The sequence below is a fragment of the Phoca vitulina genome, unplaced genomic scaffold (assembly GCF_004348235.1).
Source record: "Phoca vitulina isolate PV1807 unplaced genomic scaffold, GSC_HSeal_1.0 scaffold8, whole genome shotgun sequence".
Lineage (NCBI taxonomy): Eukaryota > Metazoa > Chordata > Mammalia > Carnivora > Phocidae > Phoca > Phoca vitulina.
In genome coordinates this window covers 19,180,738-19,207,192 of record NW_022589711.1, presented here as the reverse complement: position 1 = coordinate 19,207,192, position 26,455 = coordinate 19,180,738, and the positions used below count along the sequence as shown (strand labels likewise).

At 35.4% G+C, this 26,455-nt stretch overlaps 1 protein-coding gene across 5 annotated transcripts in view; it reads right to left on the bottom strand.

The window, feature by feature from the left end:
• Nucleotides 1-26,455, bottom strand: part of EPHA3 (EPH receptor A3) — a 351,742-nt gene that overhangs the window by 56,270 nt on the left and 269,017 nt on the right. For 4 of the 5 annotated variants that reach the window (XM_032406343.1, XM_032406348.1, XM_032406347.1 and 1 more), the window contains 6 exons: nt 24,459-24,583; nt 21,503-21,665; nt 14,197-14,299; nt 13,409-13,476; nt 8,598-8,723; nt 2,075-2,260 (listed from right to left, as the gene is read on the bottom strand). In XM_032406343.1, the coding sequence (XP_032262234.1) occupies nt 2,075-2,260; nt 8,598-8,723; nt 13,409-13,476; nt 14,197-14,299; nt 21,503-21,665; nt 24,459-24,583 (771 nt within the window). The remainder of the gene's footprint in view (nt 1-2,074; nt 2,261-8,597; nt 8,724-13,408; nt 13,477-14,196; nt 14,300-21,502; nt 21,666-24,458; nt 24,584-26,455) is intronic. The other variant, XM_032406344.1, reaches the window with a different exon arrangement.

Sequence of the window (26,455 nt, the reverse complement as noted above, 5' to 3'; positions counted from 1 at the left end):
GTTCACATTTTGTTTTAGGTATTAAGGGTTATTAATTCTTTCCAGAAAATTTTTGAAGCTTGAGGGATTCCTTGCTATAATCAAATTATTAGGGAAATCTTTTTTTAAAAAATCAAGATATAAAAGAATAAGTAGAATACAAAATGAAAATTAGAAACTCATTTTTGTCCGTTGTTGGGGACAAGAGGTGAAACCAACAGACCAAATTTCCAATGCTATCTCCAGAACTTTCTAGTTAGACAGGCTGCTTGCTCTTTATAGTTATCTTTTGTTCAAATGCAAATGGAATTATTGTATCTAATTCACAGGGTAGTGGTAATAATGAAATGACATCCGTAGTACAACGTCTGGCACACAATAGTCAATTCATAAAGAAAACCTTATAAAAAAAAAACTTATGAAAATTGAGTTAAAAGAAAAATGGCTGTACAAGTACAAATAAGTTTCCTCCCCAAGGGGGGGGGGGCTCAAGAACTGAAAGACAACCACTTGGTGAGGATGATATAAAGGAGAATAAATGGCTAATTGATGATTAAAACACCAGTGAGACATAAAATTAAGAATTATGGCATTAAGTAGTACACTCTTGCCCTGGAGGAACAAAGGATTTGAACATTTTCCCAATCCTTACTACTACTAACAGTTTTTTTTATTAATTTAAAAAAGTTAAAAAATGTTCTTCTTCAGAAAATATTTCAGAGTTACTACTAGTATGGCCTAATACTTAGGAGTACAAAGGGAAAAATGCTTTTTACCATACTTAATATGGGCTTACAGTTTATGGTTTAATTCTACATTACTCAGTTCTTTTTTTTTTTTTTTTTTTAAGATTTTATTTATTTGACAGAGAGAGAGACAGCCAGAGAGTGGACACAAGCAGGGGGAGTGGGAGAGGGAGATCAGGCTTCCCGCCGAGCAGAGAGCCCGATGTGGGGCTCGATCCCAGAACCCTGAGCCAAAGGCAGACGCTTAACCATTGAGCCACCCAGGCGCCCCTACATTACTCAGTTCTTAATCCCATTTATTATATAAGAAAAATCCAAAGGAAATCAAAATACATTTCAATTATACCATGCTCTTGTGAGAAAGGAACTGCCTTTTTAGTCACACTAAGATGAGAATAGGTATTAGTGCCATTTGGAAAGTGCTCCGTGTAATGTTAAAGAAAAATATCATTGTGAAAAATATAATGTGTAATGTCTGTTGGTAACCATAGAATATGTAAATGTGGTGCCAATGAATTATCCCCTAAAGGATGCCAAATTTCCTGCCATATGTTGTCTTTCGCTCTAAGTAGTTTGCTGCCAATTTAGCTTATTCTTCATCCTGTGCTCCAAAATCTTGAAGGAAAAAAAAAAAAAATCCTAGAACATTCTCAAGAGGTTTTCATTGGTACTGGAGCCAAAAATCACATATCTGCCTCACGGGATTCCTTTTGAGTCTGGCTGGAGAAATTATCATGAAAATAAGCTCAGATCTCTATTATGGGCTGTGAGCCAGGGTTTCCCCAGACCAGTCAAAAATGCATCTGGGACTCTAGATTAGAATTATTTGAAATCCACAGAGAACCAGGAAGAGGCCTTGGGTCTAATGTGATCCCAATCTTTACAGCTCAGAAGCAGTCCCCAAACTCCCATAATTTTCCTAAAGCCAGGGGGGTAAAGATTTGGAAGTTTAACTGAAACTGGTGAACAGTAAAAGAAAAGGCAGCTAACTGGGAGTTCCCAGCAATTCCTGTCAAAATTGAGTCATTGTTTTTCCTTGCTACTCTACATAACAGAGACTTCTCCACAATTCACTTCTTAACTATCTTTTCATCAGTGTGTCTTAATACAGTTCAATTTTTTCAGCTCCTAATTTTTTTCCAATCTTTAAAGATCTAGAATAACACTTTCAATATACTACTACTTAAATATCTTTGCTTTTCTGTCAAAGAAAGACAGGTTAATCCCAAACTAGTCTTTCTGTTAGGACTGACAGCTATAAAAAAAATCAAAATTCTTTAATGACTGAGTTTGGGTTTAAATAACCTCTGCTCAACACAGGCAAAAGTCTGTCTTTTGACTTGACTTACTTTTAGTAACAACTCCCTCCAGTCGAATGATGTTGGGATGGTCAAATTGTCCCATAATGCTTGCTTCTCCCAGGAAGTCTCTCCTCTGCTTTTCTGTGTAGCCCACTTTCAGGGTTTTGATGGCCACTGAAATCTCTTTTTTTGAAGGAAGTTTTAAGCGACCACTGCACACTTCTCCAAATTCACCTGTTGGAAGAACAGAACAACAACAAAAGGTAAGGAATTATATAATAAAAAGGTATCAGTAGAGAGCAACTGTTTCCTCTCAATAATCCCATTCAAAATATTTACACCTTTGACCCACAAGACGTACACTGTAGGCCTTCAACTTATTTCAGAAGATGATAATCAGAGACTCCATAAGAAACCTTAGGACATCCACACTCTATTGAAAATGGACCTTGTGAGTAGCCTCATACATTTTCAAGTACCGCATTGTGAATAATAGAATATGAAAGAACAAGAGGAAAGTTGAAAGCTCTATCTAATAGGATTTTAACTCCTTGTTATCATAGCTACCATTTCCTGAGGATAATCAACAGACCAACACAGATATTATGGGTTGAGCAATAGATTAAATTTCAGATGTTTCTAGCCATTCTGTTATTACTAAGAGAACCAATTTAGCAATATACTCAGACTCTCTGAAAATGAGAACAGAAGCATCTCCTACCAATTCATTTTATTGGAGTATTGGCATGTTGCATTACTGACATACTAGTTGTAAAGTTCTCTGAGCTTCTGGAAGGAAGAAGAAAATACTAGTATGAAAAAAAAGGTAGCAATCTTTTCTATAGAATCACTATAAAAATTTTCTTAGATTCAATGTCTTCAATAAAAACTTGTCTTAAATGCATGATTAACCCAGAATTTACTGAATATGGAGTATTGCTGACTTTTAAATAGTCTAAGCCAACCAATCTAAAGCTGCCTAGAACTAGTTTGGGCACTGACTTCATATATATTGTTATTGAGAAGATTTATCCATAACTCTTGCATCATATTTTGAGCTTCCTGAGGGCAGAGAACTTCTACATCCATTTCTCTGACCCACTGCTTGCCATGGTAATTGCCACAAAGGAGTGCCACCCATAGAATGTTCTTTGTTTATAGATGAAATCCTAATATTATGTGGATTATCAGATCTGATTTGTATAACATCTTAAAATGTGTTTTTTTTTAAAATATCAAATGAGAGGTTTTTCTAAAAAGGATGAATTACACGATTGTTAGGGTATCTACAGAATGGAAGCACATTCTTGGTCCAACCTTCTCACTGTGAGTTTTTGTACCAGCTCCTTGCCCCCTGGATCAGCCAGAGAGAAGCTGTCAAGAAGTGAGATGCTTCTTTTCTATATTTTGTTCAAGCAAGTGCTTCAACCCACAAAAGCAGCAGGTCATCCTATTGATTTACCAGCTGCATTACTACAAATAACTCGCTTCTCTCCAGGAAGCTCTAAACTCCCCCAGACTTGACCCTTTCTCAGGAATCCAGTTTTGTCTCTTTTCCCAAAACAATGACTTATTCTGTAACTTATCAAAGTCACTTAAGGTCCAAAAGCAGTTATTTATACATTTTTTTAAAATAAATATTCATCAATTGGCAACAGTATGACAGACACATTGAAAAACACAGAGTTATAATGCTAAATAAGGCAGATCTCATTTCTTCCTTTTGAGGGAGTGTAGAGAAAATAACGATATCTGTAGCTAGAGTGTTCTTTCGGATTATGGGGAGAATCAGGGGTAGAATTTGAGAGCATTCCATTGACTTTTGAAATCCAAGGGAGAATATGTCATTATAGAGTGTGAGTAATAGGGGGAGAAGTTACGATGCAAAGTAAATCATTGTTAGAATCTGTAAGCAAGAGTAAGTGTCCCTGGGAGTGGCTCAGCTGGTTAAGCATCTGTCTGCCTTCTGCTCAGGTCATGATCTTGGGTTCCTGGCGTTAAGCCCCGCATTGGGCTCCCTGCCCTGAGGGGAGTCTGCTTCTCCCTCTCCCTCTGCCCCCCCTTTTTGTGCACGCATGTGCACGCTCTCTCTCAAATAAATAAATAAAATATATTTTTAAAAAGAATAAGCATTCCTTTCCTGATATGGGGTTATTAGAACATTGCCAGAGAGCTCCAGTTCATGTTGTGTAAACATTAAGTTTGAGCAAACCGTAAGGAATGATCCACAATAAACTTTAATTTTCTGAAAGGAAGTTCTGCCATTATCATGAGTCAAAATACTGTAATGGATCATGTTTTAAATTTTGATGTTATCACCACTTATTCTAGACAACAAATCACTTGTCAACAGATTGCAGGACAGACAGTACAGAACTGTGGGACAGAGTATGGATTCTAGGGCCTAATTTCCTCGGTCACCTATCAGCCGTGTGGTTTTGAGCAAGCATCTTAACCTCTCTGTACCTTTGTCTCCTTATCTATAACTTGGCAACACCAATTGTGTCTAACTCATAAGGTCTTTGTGCAATTAAAGGAATGAATGTATGTAAAGACACATAGTATTTTCCTCTCTGAGTTCAGACCCACCTTAAGAAGGATAAATTATCTATCTACCTCTGAAGAGTTAGATCAAATTGAAGCACAAATACAAAAATGCTTTTTAAACTGTCAAGTTTTGTATTGATGTGAGAAGAGGTGGTTGTGATGATGACGGTGACAGCAAGGTTAATGTCACCTTGGACAAGTATTTGTAAAGGTGAGAATTTTGTAAAAGTACCTCACTGGGGTGATGGGGAAGAGTTTGAATTTCAAGCGGGTCAATGAGAGTTCCTTTCTTTCTTCTCCATGGGATATCTGACATATGTAAATGTCTATCTACCTCCAAAATTCAGAAAATGATGTTTCAGTAATGCTAATTTTTAAAAACCCCAAAATTTTGAAATGTGATTATTTCATCATATAAATACTAGAAATGGTCACCAATATATTATACTAAACATAGAAATGTTAACTATTAATTCAGTTCTCTTTATAATAACTTAAAACAACTCTGTTGGAAAAATTAACAAAGACTGGGCAAACGCAATGGTCGATCTTTCCATCTAGTCAAATTTTACACGGTCTTATTCAATTAACTTTGAACCTATAAGAAAGAAAACTTAGATCCTGTCATTCCCATCATTTCTAAGTTAAAACACAACTACAAGAATCACTTGGAAGGCACTGCTTGATTTTTTAAATCCAATAAGTGCAGCAGTTTTTATTTGTCCTTTGAAATAAACTATGCTTTATGAGAATGGGCACACTGTATTCCGATTTAAGATGTACAATGCAAAATTGCTCAAAGTAAAATTTCTTACACTCATGTTATTTAAAATAGAGGAAAAAATCTACTTGTGTTTAAGTAGAATGACACTCTGCCTTGGCTTCAAATTCCACTCTCCTTCTACTATTTTAATAAGAGAAGCTTAATAAATATACATATAGAACAATGTTAATGTGTCAGCTAAGCACTACACATTAACAGGAATTACCGCAATCCTCACAAAAATGTTAGATGAAGGCACTACTGTAATTATTAGTGTCTAGTATGGACTTTGAAATTGAAAAGTAAAAGATTCAAATTTTGGTTTTCAATTAGTAACTATGTAACTATAGGTCATCCAGATTTTTAGCTATTGTTCCCTCATCTGGTGAAATGGAGACAATGCCTATCCAATAGGCTAATAAAGTTAAATATCATGTGAATGCCTAGCATAGAATAGAGAATTAAACGAATATATTCTACTTTCAGAAATTTTCAGTATTTAATCTTTGAAATAATGGTTGGATGGAGGAATAAAATTGGGAATTTTAGTCATTATGAATTCCATTATTAAAAAATTTACTACTTTGAGAAAGTAAATTTATGGTTCAATTTTAATTTTGTTATTTGCAATAAGGGCTTAATTTTCCGATTAGCCAAAGTATAAATGAGTGTTTCCGTTATATCTATTTCTTTGTATAAAATCTCTGACAGAAAATTAGAGAATTGGCTGACATATATAGAGTCTTTCTGCATATTTAATTGACTGAGAAAGTTTTGTCTTTGAAAGATTCAGTCTTGCAGCAATGAAAGATAATTGCTAATCAATTTAGCACAATTATTAAATTTTTATGGACAACATTACTTTTAAAAATGTAAAAGGATATAGGAAATGAGTAAGTGTATAAATGAAAGAAGGCTGGCCAGGAATAGATTGTTATTGAAGTTGTTGTGGAAATGGGTACTGTTATACTATACTCTCCACTATACTATTATACAATTTCCTCTACTTTTGTAGATATTTTACATTTTGTAAAACAAAATGTTAAGAAAAATTGATAGCTTTCAAAATCTCAATCCCTTATTCTATCTTGGTGATGACAAACCCTTGAAAGGCGAATCAAGACAGACTAGAACTGGGTGTACACATTATATTGAGATCTTCCAGGAGAGGTATAATTGACCTTGAAGATCTACTTGTTTGCAAGCAAAGCAGGCACAGTATTATTGCCCTGAATGTGGCAAATGAGGATATTGGCTACACAACCCTGAAAATGGGGCATATGTCTATTTTTTTACAAATATGTTTGAAGAGAGAAATGAAAAAAGATGATTTGTCCTGATCTTTAATAAGCATCAGGGATTATTAAGTGAGTCAGTGTAAGTAGCCTTTCCTTTTATCTCATTTTTATCAGATACCATTTTTAATGAGTGTGTTTTGTCTCACACCACTGTGTTCTAGATATCTGGTGTTATCAATAACATTGATATATTTAAGCTTTTACTAATGCAGAGGGTCCCAAAGTTCAAGGTCCCAAATGTCTGTCTGGCCTTCTGGACACTGGCTAAGCATAAGTGGATTTCTCCTCCTCACATCAGTTGAGCGTGCAAAGGTTTTGTGCTACCTATGCTCCCGAGGTTTCCACGTTAGAGAACAGTGCACTCTTGTGGGACATTAACACCAGCACGACAAAAGCTCTCTGCACCACAGAGCAGTTTACAAAGCAGAACTGTACAAATGAAAGAGCGTAATCAATATATATTTGTTTTAACTGGATTAACATGGATATATGATGAATGTGTATATTCTTAAGTCTTCGATTTTGGAAAAAGAAGCACATACTCTATTCTCCTTTTATGAATTACTAGTTCCATATTTTACTATTACCTGCACATGTGAGTATTTTTTTAAAGATTTTATTTATTTATTTGACAGAGAGAGACACAGCGAGAGAGGGAACACAAGCAGGGGGAGCGGGAGAGGGAGAAGCAGGCTTCCCGTGGAGCAGGGAGCCCGATGCAGGGCTCGATCCCAAGACCCTGGGATCATGACCTGAGCCAAAGGTGGACGCTTAACGACTGAGCCACCCAGGCGCCCCTGCACATGTGAGTTTTAGGAGGATAAAATATTAATAAAGTTAGAGGAGAAGATTTAGTGAATTATCATCTTATTTAGATAATGTGAATTACTCAGTTTGTCCTGCTTGAATAGCAAATACCACTAGAATTCTAAATACTGCTTTGATGTACAGAAGGAGAAACAGAGAAAATTATATGCACATTTATGTAAAGAAGCATCAGTCATATATATAGTACTTGCAGAAAACATGATCCGATATGTTATGCATAATTCAATGAGTTAATTTCTCAATCTTTCTATTCCCTACATCAACTTTGCATTTGTTTTTAAAACAATATTGACTAATGAGATGATGGAATAAAACTATTGTACAATATTGTTTTTTACTTTTAAGTAGTAGCTTTTATTCAGTCTCACACTGCATGTCTATAAGTGTTCATACATTTATGAGTAAATGTATAAATATCATTACTTATAAGTACCTATAATTTTTATTGGAAATATGCAACTGCTATTAACAATCCACAGGTATTTGTTAATGGATCTATGGTTGACTAGATTCATGATTAGAACGAAGAGATGTCTATATGAAAACAAGCTTCAACACAAATGAATTAAGACTATACAAAGTTACAGGCAACTATTAAAATGGAGCACTTTACATTACTTAAACTATTCACTCAAAAATAGTTTTAAGTAAATTTGTGTAAAATGTGTCATTTATGATTTTATTTCGTGTTGTCTCTTTTTTTAATCCCAAAGAGGATTCTAAAATTACCTTTTTTACAAAATCAAAATTTTCACGTGGTGAGCTTGTTTAAAATAAGACACTTTTATCCTGTTATCCCTATTCAGCCAAATAGGCTTTGTGACAGCTGATCAGCACAGCCAGGGGAGGACTGAGCTCTTGTGGCTGCCGGCTCTGAAATTCAATAAATAAAAAGCTGACCATGGTCTATGAGTCTGTAAGTCTGGCACCTTTGAAATCATTACATTCCATTAGATACTCCTTCATTTACTTTTTGCCTGCCTTTGATCATGAAATCAGGAAAAAAAAAAATGTCCCTTTTCGTAGCAATATAACTTAGGCTTGAGAACGTGAGGGATCTCAGGCAGCATTCTTATTCATAGTTGTAAGCTTGTAATTGACACGGGGTTGAGAGTGGGATTACTGTGGTGGTTACCTGCTCCAACAACTTTGTCAATGGATATGTTGGTGGCATCCAATTCCTTGGCAAACTCATGAACTGCTTGGGTAGGGTCTTCGTATGTGTGTGGGTCAACGTAAGTCCTGAGACCTGGAAGTTTTACTGTTTAAAGGAAGGAAGAAAGGCATTATTGTAGCTAGATTTTAAAATTTTAAAATTTTACTGACACAATTTTGTAATCACATTGCTAGTGAAAAAAAAAAAATAACCCCCATTACAAAAAAGTACACCAACCTTTAGTTTATTCTCAGGTACCACAGCAACTGGCAGACAGAGAAGTGGGACTAAGTATTGAACCACTTAAGAAACAAAGTTTCCCATAATGAAACAAATGAGGAAACACAATGAACTTTCTCTGCAAAAACATTAGAAGGAAAATGGACTTTCAAAAAGGGGAATCTCAAGGAGATGGTGTTTCAGAATTGAGTAGACCCAGTAATTACTACCAGAAGCGTTAGTGAGTGAACACCAATAAGGCTATTACACATTTATGATTCTACGAAGAGTGCAGTAAACAAATATTTATGACAATGCCACATCTGACAATAAATCAGTTTGTGAAATAACTTCATAAGGTGGAACAGCAGCTATAATTACAGATAAATTAATTAAAGGATATAAAACATCTGACACTATTCTGCTTTTAGTAACATTCACAATCAAAATACCCCACTGCAGTTATAGATTACTTAAACCTGTGAGGATACGTATATACAAAGTGAGTATTATATGCATGTACTAATATAGTATCAATTAACTGAAATCTTATTGTATAGCTTTTCAACATAGTTCAGGGCAATATAAATTCTCTGTAAGTTTAATAATGGTGCTAAGAAGCTAAATTCCAAATACAAATTATTTTTATAGCTTGTTAAATATAAACCTCCTTCATAATATATGTATTTATTTAATTATTCTGAAGGTGAAATTTTTTGTGATGTTCTATAATCAAAATAGCATGGATAGAACATAAGGGAGAATCATTTTGGATTTCATTTAATACTAATGAGATTCCTATCATTTGGAAAAATAAGTCGTATTAGAAACAATTTGGAATGTTCAATAAACTAACTTTCTTTAAAGTAAAATTATTTTTTTTAAGTAAGCTCTATGCCCAATGTGGGGCTTGAACTCACAACCCTGAGATCAAGAGTCACATGCTTTACCAGCTGAGCCAGCCAGGCACCCCTAAAACTAAATTTTTAAAAAAGGGAGACTAGGATCTACTAAAGTACATGAACATGCTCTAATATTAAAGGAAATTATATATGTACTAATATGATGGATTTTTACTTTTAATTTTGGTAACATTGGTAAAAAAATATTGGTAACATTGTTTTAGCAAGGGGCAGGGATGCCTAATAGTGATGTATTTTTTCATTTATAACACTATATTATTGAAATTTTTTTTAATCCTAAAGTAACAAATTAAATCAGATGTTGTCTTTTCCAGTATAATTTTATAATGAAACAATCTTAATGAAAAATTGCAACTGAACATTCTGTGATGACCAAGACTTCTTCAACTCCGTTTTGGACTTTGCATGAAATGAGTGTAGAGACTGATGGCAGCAATTATTCTGGAAAGCCTTCAGCGCAATAGACATCAGGCCAACAGGTCTAGCATTTCATAGCGTGGGCTGAGAAATGATTAGTTTATTGACCTATAGGACATCTTTATGAATGCCATGGTTACACTACCTAATAATTTATGTTCCTGCAAAGTATCCATATAGGTTTTGAGTAAAGAAATAGAAGCATATGCAAAAAATGGATTATAAAAATAAATGGTGGTTAGGAAGTAAAAATTCGATATTCCTCAGCTACACCTTCAGATGATTTTGAGACTGCAGGGTAGGACTGGGAGAGTGGGGAATAAATGGAGAAGAAAGGTTAACACTCGCCCTACTCAGAAATGTCCATTCCTTTTGAGCTCCCAGATCAGTTTGCAAGCTTCTGCCATTATTGTAAACATTATTGCTTCCTATAAAGACAGATGGCCGAGCCACTCCTTAGGACAGTGGTCTTCTATACTTTATTAGTACACTAAACCTATTTCTAATATTAGCAGTACCAAAACACTTTACCCTTAATACAAGCAAACAGATTAAGGAAAGCTCTCATACTTTTCTTGCTTAGGAGTAAGGAAAACAGTAAAAGTAACTGTGGACTTACTAAAATATGTCAGGAAACAAAGTTGTGTCAGAATCTTTTTGTAATGAAGGCTCACCTCAAAGGAAAGCTAGGCTATACGATCATCCTGTTTTGATTCATCTCTAGTAGATTATAAGGTAAGGAACTAGTAAGGTAAGGAAATTTAATATTCCTTTTCAAGGAAAAAGAAACACTTTTAAAGATAAGGTAAAAACTAAATTCCCCCCCCGAAAAATGAATTTTTTTTCTTGTAAACAATTACAAATGTTTTACTTTGCTCACCTCCAGGAAATCAATTTGGAAGCAATTTACTAGCATCAGAATTTGCAAAGATCATTATAAAATGAGTCGTCAGGAGCAAAGCTTCAAACATTTTAAATAAGCACGGGTTTTAAACAGCCTTGAAAGTATGCTTAGAGTTACCTCCCATAGCTGGCAGCCCTGAGGAGTATATGTATTACTAAATAATCTGAAAATTCAATAGTCATTCCCAACTAAAATCAATCAAATTCACTGCAATGAATTAAAATCATATAAATTGTTTTTCTATCCACATGGAATTTGGGGAACAATACAAATATAACATACACACACCCCCAAGCAAAATAGCCTGTTCACTGTGGGAGCTTTGGCTGCCGACTTTTAACCGCTGACCCCAGAGGTTCCGGGAATCAGGTGATGCAGGATACAAGGCCCATAATCCCTTCACACCAATAATTAAGGGCAACCTACAGAGTAACTGGGCTGTGTCAAGAAAACCAGATAATAAACACATGCACACGTGTTAAGCTACACTACTTTACAGCTCGTTCTGTGCAAACACAATAATTTACATTTCCATTTTACCAGCATGAGTTGCCCTAAGGACAGCAAAAAATAAAAAGGCCTAGCCAGAGAGGGCAAGGGCACAGGATCTTAGGAGGTGAAACACATTTCTTTCCTTTTGAAGCAATATTATAGGATTTGTAACAAGGCTGGAGGGAATAGTTCATAGCTAGAGCTTTTTAAAGTAATACCAAATAAATGGTCTGAAATAAACCAGCTGTAGGATTAAGACGCAGAAAGTTTATGACATGCATATAAGTTATTTTATGCCCTTATAGCTAGGATAAAATGCAATTCTTTTTTGTTTGTCTGTCATAAAGATATTGTGCATTTGAAGAAAATTAACGTTTCAACCAACCCCACCAGAAAAACCAACAGCTAAAACAGATTGGAGGGATAGAGGAACCTGCTTGCAATTGGGATACAGAAACTTATCATTGTTCCAAATTCATGAGCTTTACAATTCTGATATAAAAAAACAGTATGGTTTTGCTCTAAAGACAATATTTACATTGACTATCTAACTCAAATTAAGAACAACTTAATCCACAGGAATGTAACTGCTCTAATTGATGCATGGCGACTGGGACTCTGTTTTTTTGGGACCATGAAAAAAGCTAGACAAGTATCCTGTAATTTGTTCATCCATTCTTTTAAGACTTTTGAGTTGGTAACCTAACTAATCTGAAATGATGAGGTGCTGCTATTAGGAAGGTACTACTTTGGCTTTTGTGAATTATTCTGTAAGGACTGCAATGAGATAGAGAAAACAATGCTCTCTGTAAACTCTGTCACTGTGTTCATGTCACATCAATTTACATTTTGGAAGACATTCCTTTTTTTTTTTGCATGCCCCCTGCATGTTAGCAACAGGAAATCAAGCTTTTATTTGAGTTAGAACTAGAGCTACAATTTTTAGATGCAAAGCCAATGACTGATATAAAGTATGATGCTGAATTGAAAATAATTTTACAAGGCAGTGGTGAATGCCAAAGTAATGCTTACAAGGCCACATTAGTTATATTGAGACTCCTTGAGAGCACATAAGTATGAGGACAGCCTGTACTAATTTCCATAAGAACATGCTATTCCATTTGAGTCCACTGATTAGTAATTGCCACATTAAATTGAGTCATAGTTTGGAAAATCAAAATGCTTGGGATGATTTGTTTTGCCAGAAGAAGGAAAAAAAAAAAAAGAATCTTCTTATTAGATATAAACACTTCATTTCCTAAAAAAGTATTTCTTTTAGAAAATATTAAAAAGACACTAAACTGATTGGTATTAAAATATGAGGGAAAAGTGCAGGTTTTCCTACTAGTTGGATATCATGTGACTCCAAAATATACAGTTTATTTTAAAGGCTCTCTCCTGGTTGGTTGACAAAACAGAGTAAGGCATTTCACATAAACAGAGGTTGTTTATATTTATTTGGAAGTTAGGAAAGGGAAAAGGTGCCTATTTAGATTTTAGCAAAGGACGAGAAATGAGGTAATTGAAGATACGCTTTGCCTTTCAGCTACGCAGAGCTCACTATGGTCCATACTCTCCATTATGTGCATTATCTGGAAAGAAACCACAGGTTATCCTTCACTTTGGCTTAAGTATGCTGAAATGTGGCCATGTAAAAATTACTTAATGCAGAGCCATGAATTTCCTTCTCCATTTAAAATTAATTTAATTTTGCTCAATTCTTTCATAGGACTACTTTTGCATTCTCTTTGTGGGGAAGTTATCCAATTATAAATCAATAACTGGAAAAACTGAAATACAAAAAACCAAAGCACCAAAACAGCTTAGGAACTTACAATGTCCATTCCCGAAATGAAGCCTTTTTTCATCTGTACTGTGTTTTGACTTGTTATAGCCACAGAACCTGGAGGTAAGTCAAGGGAAGAGAACACAGAAAGAAAATATACTTAAAGCAATTATCTATGCTCAGAATGTGCAAAGCACAAAAAAATAAAGCATTTTCCTCAAACAATTAAATGCTTTAGTGAAAGTTTAATGACTTCATATTTTCTAAATCCTTTATAGAAAGCCTCTTTCTCTGGGGACTCTGGAAAGCTGCCTAATGAGGAGATATGTAGAGTTGCTTCCCCACTGTGCAGACCCCTTCAGCTCAGTTTTTATAATGGCCTTAGAAAGTGTTTATAGTGGTTTTTTTTTTTTTTTTTTTTTTTTTTAACAACTGCTGTTAGAATGAATGAAGGGTAAAGTCTCCATTGTTAGTGATTAGTGCGGTGCCGCATTACCAGTGTTCTGGGTGAGAAAGTGGCAGGGAAATCTGGGGCGTATTTGAAGAGCGAGAGGATAATTGGAAAAAGAAAGTTAAACCTACAAGTGAGGTCAAAAGGGAGAGGAGAACTGGAATGTGTTGAAGAGTGGGGCAGGAATTTAATGGAAGAAAGAAAATCAAAACTAAAGATGGAGAAACAAAAGAAAGGGAGGGGAAGAAAGAAAGACCTAGATCTAAGTGGAGACATGCTTATTTGTTAAAATACTTCATGGACCACACTCTTCGGATTTTGGCAGCCACTGAGGGAGCAGGCAAAGCAATAATGAAAGTAAGTGGTAAAAGAGCCCGTGAACTCACCTCCCGATCAAGACGTAGGTGACGACCGTGAGCAGGATAATGGCCACAGCCGCTGAAATGGCAATCATGACCACTTGGCTGTTTTCCCCGGAGATGGAGAAAGCTGTGAGTTGGAGGAGAAAAATAAGAAAAGGCCGGGCATTAACACACCATAACTAACATCTGCACGGAAAAGCCATATTTACTCTGTTTTTACCTGAACTATGGCTTACTGCCTAAGACAGTGTAGACAGAACTCTTCATGTAAAAAAAAAAGAAAAGAAAAGAAAAATACATTTCCTACAATGGTGCTTGAAATTTCTAGTTTATAAGATAAAATACTCTGTTTCAATGGCATCAATCAAACACACCTTGAGTGCCTACCATGTGAAATATCCTGGACTGGTTTTCTCTATCCTCACTGCAAAGAAACTCATTGGATAAACCAGAAGTTACCAGAGGCACATAGAGAACAGGTAAGATTTCCAGGAACGAAATGATAAAAGCTTTCTAATCAAGCTTGTTTAGCCTCCAGTATCTAGAGTTATTTGAATGTTTTACAACACATACCACCAACAAATTGTTCTTCTCCCTGTATTTCCTAACTTTGTGAATGGCCCATCACTCACTCACTCAATCACCTAGACAAGGTGTTGGCAAAAATGGCCCAGGGGTCAAACCTGGCCTGCCACCAGTTTTTGTAAAGCCTAGGAGCTTACAGTGGTTTTACATTTTTTTAATGGTTGTAAAAAGTCAAAAGAAGATTTTTTGACATGTAAAAATTATATAAAATTCAAGTTTGGTGTCCATTAGTAAAATTGCATTGGAACACAGACACATTCATTTGTGTATTGTCTTTGGTTGTTTTTTTTTTTTTTTTTTTTTAAGATTTTATTTATTTATTTGACAGAGAGAGACACAGTGAGAGAGGGAACACAAGCAAGGGGAGTGGGAGAGGGAGAAGCAGGCTTCCTGCGAGCAGGGAGCCCGATGCGGGGCTCAATCCTGGGACCCTGGGATCATGACCTGACCCGAAGGCAGACGCTTAACGACTGAGCCACCCAGGCACCCCTGTCTTTGGTTGCTTTTATGTTACAATAGTCAAGTTGAGTAGGAATAACAGAGACTATACACACAAAGCCAAAAATATTTATTACCTAGCCCTTTACAGAATAAGTTCACTGACCCTTGAGCTAGACCAATGTTTCTCTAACTTCAGTGTTTATTCAAAACACTTAGGAATCTTTTGGAAAAGTGGTTTCTGATCCAGTTGGTCTAGAATGGGGACTGACACCTGCTTTTCTTGTGAGCTCCGAGTGATGCTGCTGCTGCTGATTCTAGTCCACATTTTGAGGAGCAAGGGTATAGACTATAAATATGAAGTCATATTGTCTTTTCCCTCTTCTGATCATTCAATATCCAATTAATCACCAAACTCTTTAAGTGTTTTAGTTTATGTCTTCATTTCTTTTCTGGATTACAGTTAGAAATTCGTAATTGGTCTCTATTTGCATGGCCACCATAGTATTCCTTCTAAACCATGAATCTGACCTTGTCATTCTCATGCCTAAAAGTTCTGTAGGGCTCTCCATCACTTTTAAGATAAAATGCAAATTCCGTAGCAGAGCAGGTAAAGCCATTTAAGATCCTGTTCCTTGCTTATAGCCCCAGCCTCATCTGCTAACAAACTCCATAAGCATCCTGATCTCTAGACTTTCTAAAATATGCGCAGCTCCTGGAACAACCCCTTTCACATGCTCATATTTTAATATATATCCCTCTTGTAGTAAATGCCTGTGCACAAATGAATGAGTGATCTATCAAAAGATCTTAGAAGAAAGAGTTCGATTATTTGAATACCGTCTCCTCTCCAGAAGCCAATATCAAATGTTCAGTCTGATCAACATCTAACTTTGGAAGGTTTTCTTGAAAATAATGCTGCTTTAGGAATAGCTAAATGATACAAATGAAGAGACATGACAAATAGGATTTGAGAAGTTTTCTCAGCATCTGAAAAAAAGAGCTCAAAGTGTGGCAGCACGGCATACTTATAATCTAAACTGCTGCAAGCGCTTTATTCTTTACTACCAGCAAACTGTTGTTTACCCCACTGTGGCATCATGGGAGTGCCTGCTCGGATCTCCCTACTGCCAGGACTGCAGCAGGCAGACAGCCTCCCCCTTCAGGACCCACTACAGCCTTTATGCATGGGACACGCTCCCCTCAATGACTAACCACTGCAAGGGGACTGGAGTCAGGCCCTCCCTGCTCAATGCAGGATTCCTCAATGGCAGTCTTCATTCTGGGGCTCTGCGTGGGCTTGGGAGACCCTCCGAGCTGCACTGTTGTCTGAGTTTCCTCCTTCTCGATGCTTCTCTTTCCCTCCCGCTCCTCACAGACAGCTGACCTACATCCCAGCCTGAGGTGCTGCCCCACCACTTCTTCTCTTCCCGCCTGTTTCCCCTACCTGCATTTCCCCCTATAAAGCTCTTGTAATTCCATCTTCATATCTGCCTCCCAGAAGACCTGGACAGATATATCCCCATGTGTGGGATATAGATCTGTATTAGTCTGCAAAATGGCTTAACCTAGTGATTCAATAATGCTCCATAAACCTATAATAATAACTCTATCTCATGCTTTCCATTTTGTACCCTGTAATAACTTATAAAGAGCAGCAAGTTCTACATTCTCTGTAAATTTTAGCCAGTTGATAAAATAAAGGTCAGTGAAACTGGGAGGGGAAACATGATAGAAGAAAGAGGACTTCTCAATTTATCTTTCTGACACAGGCAGGATTAAACTAGGACATCTCTGCAATTTCCTCTAGCTCTAAATAGCGATGAATCCTGGAGACTATCTAAAGCACATAATCAAACTGATCATTTTTGCTGGTGAAATTAGCAAACATTTTAATGAGTAATATTGACTAAATGCATAATAGAGTTGTCCAATGACTTTATGTGGCATGCTGCTAAATGTCTATTATGTCTTAGAAACTCATTTTGAATATTTTTTCCCACAAGCAAACTGCTTCCCCTGTTTCTAGTCACTGCCTGTTTTAGTATATCCTATACATACTGCCGGCTTTCTCTCCCTAAAGCAGACTGGTTAGGAGCTCATTCTCGTGAACCTGAATGCCTGGATTTGCACTTATTTGCTGTGTGACATAATATCTCATTGTTGTGAGGATTAAATGGGCTAATGCAGTTAGAACACTTAAAACAGTGCCAAGCACATAGTAAGTGCTTAATAAATGTTATATATTTTTATTATTTCATTTTCCCAGTGAAAAACTGGCAAAAAGTGCTGTGGTTCAGTTTCTGCCCACTGAAGGTTTCTAGACAGTTGACTGTGTTTCCAAGCATGCCACAGTTTCATACTCTTTGCACTTTGGAGATGTTGCCTTAACTCTAGGGAAGCCCTTCTACTCCTATAAACTCTACAACTATTATATATATATATATGAAATGTGCAATCATAGCACTGAATCAGTACTCCAAAACTTGGAGATTCTAGGCTCACTGACCCCACTTACTGGCTATGCAACCTGAGAAAAAACATATAAACTCTGTGTCCTAGGCCACATAAAAAGGAAATAATAGTATCTGAATAGCCTATGGAACAGGACCAGATAAAATATTCAGGAGAATGCTAAATATATTGTCACATAAATACACGGGTTCTAGAATCAGACCCATCATTTACCAATGGTGTGATTTTGGAAAGCTAATTTAAACCTCCCTATTTCTCAGTTTCCTCATTGGTAAAAGGAAGATGATAATTACTGTAAAAAGTAAGACATTTTAACCTAGTTCAAAAAATATTATCTAAATTCCAGGTAAAAATACACTTTGTTCTACCGAGAACTATCTATAGGGGTTATGAATGAGAACTTTTCATATAATTTTTAAAAATAAAAACTAGGAAATTTTTTTAAAAAATAAAAAGTACAATAAACAGCAAACTGTTAAAGAAATCCAAACATGAGTCTTTTATATATGTATATACATATATATATTAAATATCAATATATAACAAATAAGACTCTTAAGTTCTTAGAATTTTTATGAAGATAACATTTTGATTAGAAAAATAGAAAGTTAGGGGTGCCTGGGTGGCTCAGTCAGTTAAGCATCCAACTCTTGGTTTCAGCTCAGGTCAGGACCTCAGGGTCATGACATCAAGCCCTGCATCAGACTCCACACTCAGTGGGGAGTCTGCTTGAAGATTTTCTCTCTCTCTGCCCTTCCCCCCAACTTTCTCTCTCTCTCAAATAAATAAATCTTTAAAAAAAAATAGAAAGTTGATTTTTGTCTTTTTCCCCACCTTAAGACAAAAGATACCTTTTGTCTCATCTGTATTTAAAGCCTAGAAGAATTTTATGGTGAAGGAGCAAGAGTAAATTGATTTTTTAAAAAATCAGACTGAGGGGAGCCTGGGTGACTCAATCAGTGAAGTGTCTGCCTTCAGCTCAGGACATGATCCCGGGGTCCTGCGACCAGGTCCCTGCTCAGCGGAGAGTCTGCTTCTCCCTCTCCCTCGGCTCCTGTCCCCGCTCATGCTCTCTCTCGCTTGCTCTCTCTCAAGTAAATAAATAAAATCATTAAAAATATATAAATAATAAAAAATCAAACAGCACAACTCAAAGATTTTTATAAATGAGGAAGAAGATGTTAAAAAGTTCATCTTTTCCTTATCCCTCTTTTCATCTGCTCTATCAATCGTTGGAAGTATTGCAAATATAAAACTTATTTGGCAAAACCCCAAGACCCTGTAGGGGTCTTAAACCTCAGACACTGAAGCCTCATTAGAGGTTCGTGCAGATTGCCGCCACAGCAGTAACTGTAGTAAATCTGGAATCACATTCGTATATTGGAATTTGTTGTTTCCTTTGCATTTTTACATATCAGATAGAGTTAAGTGCTGATTAAGAACATGCATATGTGGAACATAATGAATGTTTATCTAATGGTGATCTGACCCTCCTGTCCCTCAATTTGCCTAATTTCTACCACTGGATATAATGAACATTTGTTTTTTTCTCTTCCTGGGATTTGTGATCTTTCTTGGTAAAGCAAATGTAGATTTTGTTGTTGTTAACTTAAATATTATTTAAAAGTTTGAAAAAAATTCAATTTATAATCATTTCAGAACAAGAAACTTTTCTACAGGGAGCCTGACAGACTCAGTCGGTGGAGCATGCAACTCTTGATCTCAGGGTTGTGAGTCCCAGCCTCTTGCTGGGTGTAGAGATTATTTGAAAATAAAATCGTAAAAAAAAAAAAAAAAAAAAAAAGAAAAAAGAAACTTGTTTTGCACTAGTTAAATGTTACAAAAAGATTTAGAACTACTAATGTTAAATTGCAATTAAACTTTGTTATTGTGTCATCTAAAATTTTAAATTTGTTTTTAAAAACTTGTTCAGATGTACTTTCATGGTATTTTGTAACATTTTGATTCTAATGTTCTCAGAGAACGATTTCTCCTTGGAGTCTAGTCCCGGAGTGAAGATTGTCCATAGAGGAATCCTGCATTAGGCAGAAAAGGCCTGACACCAGTCCCCTTGCGGTGATTAGTCATCGAGGGGAGCGTGGCCCATGCATGAAGGCTGCGGTGGGTCCTGAAGGGGCAGCAGCCAAGGCTGTCTGCCCACTGCAGTCTGCCCACTGGAGGCAGCAGGGAGATCCGAGCAGGCACTTCCATGACCCCGCGGTGGGGTAAACATGTACATCCATCACGGAGGATTAGGAGAGGTCTTGAAGTATAGATTTGCACTTTTGAGAATGGCAGCTCCCCTTTGAGTTAGAAGAATTGTCATGTTCCAGCTGTGAACTGATAATTTCTAAGAACACTAGATTTTCAATACCTTGCAGAAGGTTCTGCTTGTTATTGTAAACAGCATTTCTAATCACCTGACCAAAAGTGTGCCATAAAATAACTACTTGATGGAGTACCTATTATATTAACTTGAACAGTTTTTATTATTTGTGTTAATCCTTAATGTTTCTATTAGGTATGGATTGTGGGCATAATAAAAATATTACTGTATCAAAGCCAACGATATTTAATGTCATGAACAAAATATTTAGATAGGAAATATACATGCCAGGAGAAATGGCAAATTGGGACAGTCAAAAGAGATTACTGGGTTTCCTTTCAGGACAGAGCTGACCATTGTCAGACCCTCCCTGGATAATCTGTTTCTAAAGGGTGTTCATCTTTGTCTTTCTAGGCTCTTTTACAACTGAATTTAAGTTGCAGGGAACTGAGTGATGTATACAATTTTTCCCATTACAATTAAAATAAAACATTCACTAGAGACATAAATGGTTTATGTGTAGTAGAAAAAATGACTTTAATCGTTATATTTATTGTCCTATAGGATATTAATCGGTTTGGGACAAATTAATAAATTTTTAAAGTATTCCTGATTGCCTATATACATACATGCACAAATATGTATTTATATGTATATATGTATCTGTTATTCGAATTTTCCTTTAAACATGTTTAATCTAAAAAATAAATAAGTACACCAGTTTAATCTTTTGTAGGATATAATGAACATAAATAAAATATAGATAAATATATAATACTCTCCTCATTAATTAATAAACTAAATAAAACCCTTAACTTGAACTTGAATGTGTATTCACTCTGTATTAGTACCACAGCCATGATATTACCTTTTTGAAAATTATCTTTCAGCAGAGGGTTTTTCTAATATGGAGCAAATGCATTTGAAGAAAAGAGAAATGCCATTGGGAAAATGTTTGCCAATTTTAGATGTATTTATGCCAAATTTGGTGTCAGACGCACAAGACTATCCAAACTGCTTGTGAATGTGAATGAGGTGATAAATCAGGTTTTAGAAAATCCTTATTCTTCAAGTGACACAAGATTGAACGTGTTAAGGATTAAAACAATATTAAAATCCTCACGGATCAGCAAGTTTCTTTTTTGTAGTTCACTGAATCATGCAATGAACTAAGAACATCTGGATTAACAGGTACTGGGGGTATGTTATCCCATTACATAATGTTCCTCAAAGCAATTTATGGCCAGTAGAGGACCAGTAACATTCCAGGCATTAGAATATGTTTGATGTGTAAGAGAGAACACACACACACACACACACACACAGATGCACACCCACACAAATACAAATCTGTTAAATATTTCAAGCAATTTACTTTCAATGTATCTCAATATCTAAATATTATCTAAATTTTAACTTGGTTAAAATTTAGAGAGAATGAGAATGAATTATCAGACACCTTTGCAACAACCCTCCCCCTATACCTTACACTGAAATAATACATACAGTCTGGGCTAGTCTCAAACTCAAACTTGCGACTGTTGGTCCCATATCCAGCTGCAGTTCGGGCTCGGATTTGGAACACATAAGTGGTGTCAGGCTTGAGGCTACTGATGGTAACATTTGTGCCTCTTGCCCTCAGAATGGTGTAACTTGTCTCTTGCTCCTGCTTTGAGGTAAGAAAAATCATGTTAAAATCAAATCTTCATAACGCTATCAAATGAAAAAAGGTGAACCACTCAAAATCAGTTCTTTCAGATTTCAACACAGAGCATAGGACATATAAAAGAGATGACAATCATTTCACTCTCTGAAAACAATAGAGGCATCTTTTAAGCTAAAATTATTTACAGAATCTCCTAACTTGTGTAAAATGATTTGTGTCCTGCACATAAATCAGGGAAAGTTTTCATTCTTACTAGTTAGTGAATATGCCAGTGAAAATATGTTTTCTTCAAAGCTAAGTCTAAATGAAATCTTTGTTCTAATTTCAAAAATAAACTTACAAAAAGGAAAATACTCCTTTGAATTAAACTTAATAGGAATGCCCTACTGATTCTCAGAAAAATATTTTTAGCAATTATAAAATATTAAACTTAAAAAAGGTCCAGGTTTTACATATAGCTCTACATTCATAACTTTCTCAGCATCAGTTATATGTGCACTGTATTTAATCTAAGTCACTGTGGTTTAGTAGAGACAAATATCTTCAGATCAAAGTCTAGAGATATTTCCCCAAAGGATCTCCTCCAGGGGACTGAGATTGTATATTAGGAGATTCACAGTGCACATTAAAAAGAAAGTCTTTTTGTGTCAAGCCTTGTGTAGAAAAAATGGATTTACACAGAATTGTGTTTTTCCCCTAAGGCACATTAATATACACTGAGTATTTTATGGGTAACCTGATTTTGAACAATGTGGAAGGTCCCTGCACCTGGGGTGTGGCCCAGAGTGGATATTCTTAACCAAAATGGCATAGCATATTACAGAAGAAGTATACATTACAGATACTTTGTAGTTAAAGATGCTAGTCATGTACTAGATAGCATTTAAGTTGGTATATTAAAAAATGAAGAGGATCAAATATATTTATTTTACAGAAATAATTATTTCATTTGTTAAAAAACTTGTTGAACCTATACCCAAAACTCGACTCTGCTCATCATCATTGGTGAACTAGTCAAGAAAGCTAGACCTTATAGAGCTTAAATTCTAGTAAAACATTCAAAATATTTCCAAGCATTATATACATTTGGGAATAATTTTTAAATTTATGTATGTGTGATATAAATATTTATATAAACATATTAAAGATAGTATTGCATGAATGTTTGTATCAAATTTTAAAATGCTTAGGGAATAATGAATAGATTCAGCCATTTTTTCCTGCACTGGGTAGTATTGTTTAATACAAGGATGTGCATTGTGCTTTGTTGGTAGAATTTGAAAGAAGTTCAGAATTTTTTTTATGTTTAAAAGATTTGAATATAAATTAACTGCATTTTTGATTTGGCCCTGTAGATCTAAAGGTTGGGTGCTTCCTGGCTTTGCTATCCAGTCTGAACTGAGATGTGTCATTACTTTTCTTTTTATTTTGTTGCATTGTCTATAAAACATGGATTCTTATATTTGCCCCATCTTTCTTGTCAAACTTTTAAAAATAGAAGATCATGATCAGATGAGTATTTCCAGTGCTACAGTGGAGCACTAAAAACTAGGATATAAGTTATTTATACTATGACTTTAGCATAATGAAGTTGATTAGGCCTCTCTTTTCTTTTAATGAAAGAGACATTCCTTTTCCCTGCATGGGGCACTATGAAAAAAAAAATGGCAACACACTTGTGAAATACATTAACCTTAATTAAGAGAATAGCTACACAATGCAAATGAATGTTTATACATTATGCTTTGTTTGCACAACTGATCATTCTTATGTTCCTAATAATCCATTCTCACGTAGAGCAAGGCATGTGATACAGGAAAACACGCTAAAGGAGGAGTCATGGCTTCCAGGATTCAAAACCGGGACCTGTTTATTAGCAGTGAGGCTGTGAGAAATTCAAATAATGCCACTGACTCTGTTTTCTTATTTGTGAATGAATCTAATTAACCAATTTCATAGGATCATCAGACAATTCAAAATTAAATAATGTACTCGGAAGTGTTCTATAAAGTGCTATATAAATGCACAATTTGCTTTTAATTCACTTGAAAATACTTTGTAACCTGCACACAAATATGTTTTGCTCACATTAGTAGCTATAAAACCACCCAGGTCTGATAAGATTTGAATACATCTTGCTTTCAAACCTCACCATAATTTATAACCAGGGAGAAATAAGTGCTGTTTAGAGGTGATGAAATACTATAGCCTAAATTCTACTTATAAATAATCATGTATCTATTTTTATAATTGTATTACTGAACCACAATTTTATGATGTGGAGCAAACTTATCCATCCATTCCCACCTTCTAAATTACCTTGTACAGTATCAAGAAAGCTTTTCATTGTCAGTTCAATAATACAATGGTTTTGTTATTAGTTCAATGTTCCAATCTGTACTGAATGAAATTCATGTGAAGGTAAAGGTCAAGAAATGAGGCTTAAGGCAATGAACTAAGAAATAGCTCATCAATAGGCTAAGGAATCACTGTGAAATAATTGGTAGAACAGGGGTCTCAGTGGAAGACATAAGTGTCATTTCTAATGCCATAACTAGATGGCTTAAGTTTGGTACTGACATCTTTGCTGTGACTTATTGTTAAAAAATGGGGGATATTTGACACAATGATTTCAAAACCCCCTCCACTGATAAATCAAAGGTGTCACGTGACCAGAGTTCCAAACAGAGCTCTACCACTTCTTAGCAATGCCATTGGTTTCTTGGCAATTGCATAGCTCATAAGAAGGTCACCTCTTTCACTACACAGCCCAACCCTTTAACATCATCTCCCCACCTTTTCATAGTATTTGACCTCGTAGTCCAATATGATCCCATTAGGGTGTTCAGGTTCCTGCCAAGATAAAGAGATGCTGTTTCTGGATGTTCGATCCTTCTTAATCGTCATGACAGGTGATGGAGCTGTAGAGAAAGAACAATGGGAGGGGATAGTGGGAGGACAGGAATCAATCCAATTAGGAAGGGTGGTAAAGAAGAGCAGAGAAAGAAAGGAACAAGCAAATGCAGGCTATCATTGCTCTAATCTTTGGCAAGAAAGCACAATCTCCATTTCAAAGGCTCTGGAGTATTAATCTGGCCCCATATCAAGCCTCAGCAGCTGGATTATAGCCCTGGTACATACACGCCTATGGAAAATGAGCTGAGATTTTCAACTGCTGGTGGACTAGTGGCAAGTAGGCAGATGTTTTCAATCTGCTACTATAATGTAAGCAATGAAATATATTTGATATATTAAAAAAAGAACAAAACATCAGGGCTACCTATTTGTTATAATGTTGCAAAGTTATTAATACCAGATTCTGCAGCTCATTGATAACATTTTCATATGCAACTCTGTAAGAGGACTGGAATCCATTATGCACAAGGAGTCCCATGGTATCTATAGGTAATAATAATATTTAGTGTATTGTAAAATGGACAGGGTTTAGAACATATTATAGGAGGTCTTGACTTTTGACAAAAATCTCTCATGAATAAAAATATACATCAGGAAACAACAGTCGTCTGCTTTTACATTTTTATTTCTTAAAAAGAGAATATTTAATAAGTACCAAGGAACTGACTGCTTTTTATGTCACAAATCTCTGGATATATTCTGAGGTATCTTATTAGGTGTTGACTCTATATTTGTTATGTTCTGCTATGCATTATCGAAAGTACAGAATATGAATAAAAATCATCTCTTTGGATCAGATATCATAGGGTCACCCTCATTTCTAATTGAAGCTTAAATATATTTTAAGTGACCTCCTACTTCAAATCCTTCCATTAAAAATAAAAACGCATACTATCCCTCAGTGCACTTCTGGTTTCAAAACTCAATCCTGGTACACTGGCCAACTGAAATATCTCACTGTGGGGTTCAGCAGCATCCTGCCCTAATGGAATGCAGCAAAATAAATTGCAAACATGAAACAACCAAAAATGAAGAATTCTCAAGTACATTAACTGTTGAATTGTTTTCATTGCTAAAGGACCTATTTTCTTATAGATTTTTCTCAAGTCAAGAACTATTAGAACTCTGTGTATAGCTAACGTTAGAAGTTTTGTATTTGTGGATTTGATGTTTCTGTGATTGTCACATTCTGACTTTTGCATCTAACCTCTCAAATTGTTCCTGTCTATAAATGCCTTTCATTTTTATTCCTCACTTAAAAATAGAGTTTTCATTAAGCTTGCCTCATGACACTTTATTAGAAAGGGTAAGTCTAAATGAAGAATCCATTGCAATAAGTGTCCCATCCTCCTATTTCTATTATTTGTAAGATCTTGTGAACTCTTTTGTAACTGAAGCATCATTAATTTAATGGCCTGGCAATGATTATTTAATCTTTTGCCAAAGAAAAATGTAGGTGTTGTTTTTCTGATGGAAAAGGAAATACATTTTCTTATTCATATTTTTCTCCCATTAGCAATTACTATCATTTCATGTAACTTAACATCATTTAACTTTCATATTTAGTTTTCATCTATTCAGTATTATTATTTTATTTCCTGGATTGGCCTCACCTCCCAACCTATAGTGGTTTGATGCTCTGAAATTGATTCCAAGCAAAGGATAATTTATTTTGGTTATATTTAGTTAAAATTTTATAAATGTATTCAGTGTTTCTAAATATATCACTCAGTTATAAATAAATAAAAGTATGTTAATTTTTTGAGAATTATTTTCTTTTAACCTAACCCTACTACTTAAAAAAAAATAATTCATTATCCAATTGCTAATAAGAAAATTGCAGCCCTAACATCCCGGGAAACAAGTTTTCCTTTAAA